This window comes from Eptatretus burgeri, chromosome 12 (genome assembly GCF_056783735.1).
Source record: "Eptatretus burgeri isolate ZD-2024b chromosome 12, Ebu_testis_v1, whole genome shotgun sequence".
NCBI lineage: Eukaryota > Metazoa > Chordata > Myxini > Myxiniformes > Myxinidae > Eptatretus > Eptatretus burgeri.
In genome coordinates, this window is record NC_140972.1 from 92,807,471 (window position 1) to 92,816,659 (window position 9,189).

Genomic DNA, 9,189 nt, shown 5'->3' on the forward strand with positions numbered 1-9,189 from the left:
CAGGAATACACCATCGACGTCTTTTTTCGTCAATCATGGAAGGACGAGCGACTGAAATTTTCAGGTAACATCCATCCTTTATGCTCATAATACCTGAAACGACAAGATTTATTGTGCAACATACAAGTACAGTACTTTATTTGAAAAAAAATTATATACATATATATATACATATCCAGTATACGTATATACACGTACACATACATACTTACAAGCCGGTAGGCGACATGGGTGGTCGCTACACAATTGCATACAAGTCATACAGTTTTTGACGGATCGGGCTGAAAATTTTTGGCAAAGAGGTTGATTATAGTGCGCATAAAAGTGCGGAAACTGATTTTTGATTTTCGAAAAAATATATATATATATATAAAAATATTTTTCGGATTTTTTTCAAAAATTTCAATGTTGGCGTCCATAGCAACGGTGCTCAAAAGTATACAACTAGATCCTGGTATTAAACTACCAGTCAAGTTTCATCAAAATCGGTTGACTCCTCTGGCTTCCAGAGCTGTCCATCACATACAAACAAACAGACAGACGGGAAACCTGAGAATAACGGCAGTCTCGCGACCACCGAACATACGTCCTCGCGGGGTGTGATTACACATCGTGTAAACCTATGAACCGTGTTTCCCCAATATCTTGGTTCGCTTACCGACATTGGATTTTTCATTTATTTATTTTCATTTATTTATGCTTTCTGACGGTTCTGTGTTGTTCTTACCTCCGCCACCGAAGGTGGGTGGAGGTTATGTTTTTACCCCTGTCTGTCTGTTTGTTTGTTACTTGTTGAAAATTTATTTTTGCCAAGTATGTTGGTCTGGAGCGTTTATCTGTCTGCTGTCTGTCGTCTGTCTGTCGTCACATGATTTTTTGGCCACAGTTTTCAAGCAATCGTTATGAAAGTTTTTGTTTGTCTCAGTGACCGGCAAAAGACAGCAACACTTAATTTTGGTGAAGATCCGAATCCGGATCCGGATCTGAGAATTTTTAAAGTGATTCTTCACCATTGAGAGATAGGACCAAAAACGATATGAAGGCCTGATATCTCAAAAAGCTATGGATGGATTCTGACGAAACTTGGTGGGAAGGTTGGGAATGACACTAGGAAGAATGGATTCAATTTTGGTGAAGATCCCAATCCAGATCTGGATACGAGAATCATTTTATATTTAAGTGCTTCTTCACCATTGAGAGATATGGGGCTAAAAATGATATTGCATGATATCTCAAAAAGTTGCGGACGGATTCGGATGAATCTTGGTGGACATTTTGGGTGTATAAGAAGGACTAACTGATTCCATTTTGGTGAAGATCCGAATCATGATTCGAGAATTTTTCAAGTGATTTGTCACCGTTGAGAGATGGGGCTGAAAAGTATGTGAAGCAAGATATCTCAAAAAGTTGTGGAGCAGTTATGACAAAACTCGGTGGATGAGTTGAATAGGTGACGAGAACAAGCCGATTCGATTTTGGTTAATGTCTGGATTCAGATCCAACCTATCAGAAGGATACAAATGTTAACTGTTCAGCCTGGCGGAGGTATGTGCTCCACCGTGTGGCGTTCCGTTTAGCCAAATGTCACTCGATGAGTGATTTTTGATCACTTGCAAAATCGAAGATTTTTCAAGTAGGCCTACAGTGTATGTGATGTGTGTGTGTGTGTGTGTGTGTGTGTGTGTGTGTGTGTGTGTGTGTGTGTGTGTGTGTGTGTGTGTGTGTGTGTGTGTGTGTGTGTGTGTGTGTGTGTGTGTGTGTGTGTGTGTGTGTGTGTGTGTGTGTGTGTGTATTATAACCACACACACAATTTTGATGAAACTTGACAACAACCTTCATCACCCGCTATGTACCAAAGTTTGTTCACTGCATTAAAAAATATATATATATCCAAAGGTATTTACTTTTTTCTCCGTTAATTATAATTTTTGGGTCATCCACACCGACCAGTGGTTGCCAGGTTTTCTTATCCAACCGCAACCAGGTGAGCGCCCAGGGGTATTGCCCCTATTTTTTGATTTGTTCTCATTGTGTTGCAAAACATGATGCCATGCAACAGTGGGACTGAGATACAGTTTTTTCCCCTCAAACGAAGTTTTAATTGGATTAATAGTTTATGTTCATGATAATTGTGTGAGTCTATCCTCACACGAATGCAAGTGACGTACAACTGTAAAAACAAGGACCCAATTTTGCTCTAACCTTACGAGAGCCGAGTCATAGCCGTTGCCACCACCGTGGGTGTCACTTGGCAGGTAAATATGTTATGCTCATGAGGGCTCGCACTCTGGACAGGCTTGCAATCCACTTATAGCTTCTCATGTGGAGATAAAGGTAAGAGTTAAACTTTGAACCATCATCATTATTTTAGTTTTATAGGAGCCCATCATTCATTGCTCACCTTTCTCTCATTGCCTCTTCAGTTTCCCTTTCTGGAATTGATTGCAATTATATGTCCAACTTTTATACAAAACACACTTAACATGCATTTTGGATGATACTTATACGAATTAAACAAAGCATCCAAAACGTGATTTTTAGCTCATCTGGAACAGAGTTGCAGGGAACTTATGGGATGGTGTGTCATCCATCTGTCCGTCCGTCTGTCCGTCCATCTGTCCACAAACACTTGAAACTTCTTCTCTGAAACTACAAACACTGTTTGTTCACTGCTTTAAAAAACAAGGACAAATGTGTCCAAGAGCAGCGTCCTAAAGGTTTTGTAAGCTAAAAAAAAAAAAAAAAAAAAAACAACAACAGCAACTTCCGATATTACGTCACGTGCATTGATTAAGCCAATAGCGAGACCCGTCATAGTGTATTTACGAATTTACGAAATATAGTGTATTTACGAAATAAATAATGTATTTACGAATTTACAATACATTAAATAGAATAATCTTTAAATAGTAACGTGAACATTTCGAAACTTTAAAGCAAATGTCCGAATATATTTAAAAGTTGATGATAGACGCTCTCAAAAGGCACCATCAATGCGACGATGTGTACAGGTGTTTCGTATTTCAGGAGATCCGGATCGTGTAAATAAAAGAGCCGTGTCCTAATATAAAGGTTTTGTCTTCACAAGAAGAAGAAGAAGAACAACGCCGAGCGTTCTTAGAGCAGCGTTCGCTATGCGAGATGCTGCTAAAAAATCAAAGGTATCTACTTTCCTCCGTTAAACATTTTGTGGTTTAGCCACACCTACCAGTGGTTCCCTGGGTTTCTTGTCCAGCCAATACCAGTTGAGCACCCAGGGGTATTGCCCCTATTTTTATTGATTATATTAGGATTACTAGTACGTGCCCATACGTGGGGGAAAAAACTTTCAAACCGCGTGCCAGAAACAACCACACAGGCTGTTCCTTCGCCTCCACGTGGCCGTACATACATGGCCGTACGAACAACAACAACAAAAAAAACTTACATCAATATAGGATCGATAAGTGATTGGATCGAATGCAAAATGGATATCCGTTTCATTCTTCAGCCGTTTCAGCTGCACGATGCCTTGTCACACGCGTTGCGTCGCGTGTCAAGCGAGCAGCTCATGCTTCGTTAGATTCCATTGCACGTGCACTACGTGCAGCTTCGTTCCTTCACTGTGGCAAGCGACGACTGGATTGGGGCATTGTGTTTAAGAAAATCGAGAAAGAAATCGAGAAAGAAAGAACACAGTAAGTCGATAAATCGAGAAAAAAATCGAGAAAGAATACAGTAAGTCGTCACGATCCGGAAGTGCGCATATCGCAGTTACGATTATTCGCAATTTAGTTTTAATGGCCAATTATTCAATTAGCGCCAACGTATTTTGCCTTTTCGCAATGTCATCGCAAGGAAAAACACAAAGAGAAGAGAAGAGAAAAAAAAATTAAAGGAAAAAAAAACGTACGTGCAAAAAAAAAAAATTAAATTTAAAAAAAACTTTCAAACAACCACACAGGCCATTCCTTCGCTCTCGTAAACGACGACTGGATTGGGGCATTGTGTTTATCTATAAATGCGCAGAAGAAATCGAGAAATTATTAGAATACACTAAGTCATCACTATCTGGAAGTCCGTACGTTGTAACCCGTAATGGGGAACGCGGCTGAGGTTCTCTTCCCCATCGGCCACGCCTACGCAGCAACGTTTCCTGTCATTGGTTGGTAAATAAATGGCCATAACTTGGGAAGCACTTGTCCGATTAATATCAAACCTTGAAAAGGCACATATACCACAGGGCCCCAGCAATATACCTGGCAAGTTTCAATTAGATCGGACCAGTGGTTGTCGAGAAACAACGGTCACACACACGCACACACACACACACACACACACACACACACACACACACACACACACACACACACACACACACACACACACACACACACACACACACACACACACACACACACACACACACACACACACACACTGCTGGAATTATAGATAGATGATACAAATAAAGGCTACACAGAATAAATCTGAAGCTTTTTGTATAAGTTAATATTCTGTTGTGTATCAAATGAATTGATCATTCTGAATCAAACAAAATTGTCCCCAAAACGAATGACATGAAAATAGCTCTCGAACCAAAATCTGGTCGTTTGGAATGACATTGACGCATCGATTGAAAAATCTGAGAAAAACAAACATTTATTTCATCCCATAAGCTTGATAAATGCCTGGAAGTATTTTTTTGCGCAAAAATTATGGTGAAGTTCCAATATTGCTTGTGGAACATGATCTTGGAAGGTGATCATGAGGCAAATCGAAAATCCAGATCAGAAGCATTTTGTGCCAACGATCATCTTCCGTAAATTTATCTTTCGAGACGCCGAAGTCATTAACCGGAGGCTGGAGTAATCTTTAATAAAAATAATAATTAAAAATCAACATTTTATTTGTTGTCCAAAAATATGAATGAGCGAACAACAGCTTGAAATATTATATTACCACAATCCTCTATTAAGCGAGAAGGGCACTTGGAAGAGCGCAAACCTCCGCAATGCAATGCCTGATCCATGAGAACTTCTTTTCTTTTCTTTTGCATTGTTGTACATTTTTGTACAACACATTTTTGAAGAAATATCATGCCAAATGTCATTTTGGCCCGATCTCTCAATGGTGAACAATGGTGAACTTAAAATTTTTTTTATCAGATCCGGATTCGGATCTTCACCAAAATTGAATCAATTCTTCCTTGTCGCACACCCAACATGTCCATCAAGTTTTGGCTGAATCCGTCCACAACTTTTGGAAATATCGTGCTATATATTGTTTTTGGCCTGATCTCTCAATGGTGAACAATTATTTCAAAAATTCTAGTATCCGGATCTTCACCAAAATCGAATCAGTTCATCTCTGTCACACACGTGCCACACACAATCTGCCCACCAAATTTCATCCGAATCCGTCCACAACTTAATGAGATATCCTGCACACAATCAGACAAACAAATAAACATACAGAGAGGTGTGAAAACGTAACCTCCTTCCACCTTCAGTGGTGGAGGTAATAAGGCAATTCTCCGTATGTGTATGTGCGTCTGAAAATCATAGAAAAAAACAGGATTGGGCCCATCCCCACCAAGTCTTGCAAATGCGTTGGTAGAACCGAGAGTCATGTCAGGGATGCAACCTCCCTCTCCCACCCCCTCCTTTTCTTGAGGGTGCGGGGAGAAGATGACGTACGATTTTCGCCTGTACGCGTGCCATAATGCAAGTGGTTTACTGACTCCTGCTTTAGACAGGGGGGATTATTAGCCATGGCACAAAATATATTTGCCCCAGCTCCCCCTTCCCTGGAGAATCCTTGGCTATCGCTGGTCGGACTTTGTGTCCAACGAGCGGTTGCTGAGAGAGACTCAAATGAGATTTGTTACCTGCATAGTCCGTGAGCGTCAGTTGTGGCTGTATGGACATGTGGCTCGTTTTCCTGACGCTGATCCTGCTCACCAGATTCTCTCAGCGAGGGAGTCTCGTGAATGGAGGAGGCCAATGGACCGACCACGTGCCTCGCGGTTGCAGCAGGTCGATCGGAATCTCAAGGAGATGGGGATGGGCCAAGCAGCTGCCTGGGGGATGGCCGGACGGAGGCCCCTGGAGTACCGGCAGAAAGTGGACACGGCGACGTGCTGCTCTGGCACATGCTCCCATACCTAGCCCAACTCCTCCCCCCAAAGGCTGCTCCCGAACGGAGCAGGTGTTTCCATTGCTTTGAAATATGCATTGGTTTAAACCACATAGTCTTCATAAGTCATCTCCAGGAGCATTACTATGGAACACGACCCAAAAGATGCAACGTATTGGTCAGAGAAGTGTTCACAAGTTCACATCAACATGACCCATGGATAGCACTGCTTCTGCTTTAATAGATTCATCAGCAGGATAAATTAGTTAATAAGAAACATGCAGGGGAAGGAAAAAACCAGGTCAGGTCAGGTATGGGACCACGTGCCAGAGCAGCACGTCGCTCCGTCCACTTTCCGCAGGCACTCCAGGGGCCTCCATTTGGCCATCCTTCAGGCAGATGCAAAGCCCATCCCCATCTCCTTGAGATGCTGATCAACCTGCTGCAACCATGAGGCACATGGAGGACATAGGAGGACTATCATCACGTAGTGCGTGATGATAGTCCTCCTATGTAGGAGGACTATCATCCTCCGACATAGGTCCTGACAGTGACATAACCCATGATCCAGTGAATCCGTGATTGCCCAGGCCCGACCCAGTCATCTATTGACCACTGGCTCACAACATGCGAAGGATATCTGTAGTCTCTGCAAAGATGACTGCATCATCTGTGAAATCAAGGTCAGAGATCTTGACATTCCTAAACGATGCACCACAGCTTGATCTCTCTGACATCCTCTCCAGAATCCAGTCCATACAAGCGCGGAAAAGTGTGGGGACCAGTACACACCCCTGATGAACTCCAGTAACAACTGGAAATAAGACAGAGATGGTATCACTACATCTCATAGCACTCTCAGTACCAGAGTATAGTTCAGACATCAGATCGATCAGTTTTGGTGGCACCCCACGAAGACCAAGAATCCTCCAGAGGGCACCCCGATTCACTTGAACACGTTGCGGAGATCAACATATGCTGTGAGCAGCCCATGTCAAAACTCTCACCTGCATTCGGTGAGGACCCGAAGAGGAATGACATGGTCAATCGTTGACCTCTTTCGTGTAAAGCCTGACTGCTATCGGCGCTTGTCTTCAAGCAGCTGGTGGCAAACCCAATCAAGAATTATCTGAGCAAAGACCTTGCCCGGCACTGAGAGCAGCGACATCCCTCCGTAGTTATTTGCAGTCCTGCCAATCATCCTTTCCTTTCCAGAGAGGAACAACAAATGCCCCTCTTCCAGTTAGTTGGGATGAAGCCTGTGTTCCAAACAGAGCACAGAACTGCATGCAATGACATAAGTACAGCATTTCCACCAGCCTTGAGAAGCTCAGCATGGATGTCACAGATCCCAGGATTTTTACACCCTTTCAACTGATTCACCGCAACCTATGTTTTCACAAACTAAGGTGATTCACAGTTGATTGAAAGGTCAGCAATAGAGATAGTCACACCCCTGACATCCAGCTAAATAGCTGGTGGGTCAGCCTTGTACAGGCCCAGCGGGCCTTCACTTTGGACTCCTCTATCAAGAGCCTACCGCCCTCTGCTCTAAATGCAGCACACCGAGGGATGGGCTTGGATGAACGCAATGCACGAATTCCTCTGTAAGCAGGATGAGAATCACTTGACCAAAGGGGATGCTCAACCCCTTCGCAGCTTCCTTGCAGATAGGCCTCCCTGTGTGCTCTCAGCAAACTTACTGTTTTATGCCTCAACTCCCTGAACAGCTCAGCTCTGCCATCAAACCTAGCCCTGCGACTCTAGTAAATGGTATCCAGCGTCTCTTTGGAGACAAAGTTCTTCTCCACCTGATGGTGGGTTCAAAGCCAACCACTGGCAACATCAAGGATGGTTGTCTTGAAGATAATCCACATATCTTCAAGATTTGTGCATCGCGGTACTAAGCCCTTACAGAGAGTGGCCTCATGATTTGTCTCAGGGGATTTCGATAAAAAAAATTTTTAAGATCCCCTAAAACACCTAGCCTGCACAAATCCCCTCTCAGCCTGTTTGCAACTTCCTCATCTACCCCCTCATCCTTGAGCTTATCAACATCCAGCCGAGGGTGGGATGGTTCCATTCTCCTGAATTTGAGCTGCAGCTTCAGAGTTGTGACAACAAGCCTGTGGTCGGTATTCAGGAACTCAGTACACAGGTTGAACCTGCAGTTCTGGAGCATCCTCCAACACCCATCAATGAACACGTGGTCAATTCTCTTTGCCACACCACCAGTGTTGGAATACCAAGTACAGCGATGAGGCTGTGGGTACTGAAACCATGAAAAATGCCACCATCGTTCCATGACATTTTGGAAAGTCAATGAACTTAGTGCTTTTCTGGTTCACTGTTCCAGACCCATGGGGACCAACACACGTCTCATAACCGTCCCTGTCAATTCCAGCCAATGCATTAAAATCCCCCAAGACAAGAAGAGTATCTCGCCTGGGGCACTGATCAACCACAGACTCGAGCATGGCATAGAATGCATCCTTCATGGTGAGATCACTCACCTCATTTGAAGCATATACAGAGACCAGGGCAACGACACCTAAAGAGTGATGAGTCCTTAGTCTCACAATATGCTCATTGACCGGTGTTACCTCAATTATCATGGGAGTCAGCTGATTGGACACAGCTACAGCATGGTAACCTTGGGCATGGTAACCATTAGAGCGACCAGACCAGTAGTAGGTGTAACCACCTGCTGTGATCCCACCACTATCCGGTCTTAAAACCTGAGAGTGCTGTGATACTGATAGTCAAACGCTCGAGTTCAGATCATAACAGAGACAGGTAATCATCCTCTCTGAGAGTGAGGATATTCCAGGTACCCACCAAAAGGGACCGCCTCGGGTTGACTCGAGGAGACCGCCATCTCAGCACCACCCCGCCAAACACCACCACAACCTGACCCAGGAAGGTTACCCCGTGCTTTTCCTCCTATGATCAAAGAACGGGGGTCCCGAAGGCAACCCGTCCCAGGAAGGTTACCCCGTGCTTTTCCTCCCGTGATCAAAGAACGGGGGTCCCAAAGGTTTTGCCCCAATCCCGTCATCCGGTGAGCTGCCC

The 9,189-nt window shown here is 43.8% G+C and overlaps 1 protein-coding gene across 5 annotated transcripts in view; it reads left to right on the top strand.

The window, feature by feature from the left end:
- GABRA2 (gamma-aminobutyric acid type A receptor subunit alpha2) overlaps window positions 1-9,189 on the top strand; it is a 139,318-nt gene that overhangs the window by 72,504 nt on the left and 57,625 nt on the right. For all 5 annotated transcript variants that reach the window (XM_085848880.1, XM_085848879.1, XM_085848881.1 and 2 more), the window contains exon 6: window positions 4-64. In XM_085848880.1, coding sequence (XP_085705006.1) covers window positions 4-64 — 61 coding nt within the window. The remainder of the gene's footprint in view (window positions 1-3; window positions 65-9,189) is intronic.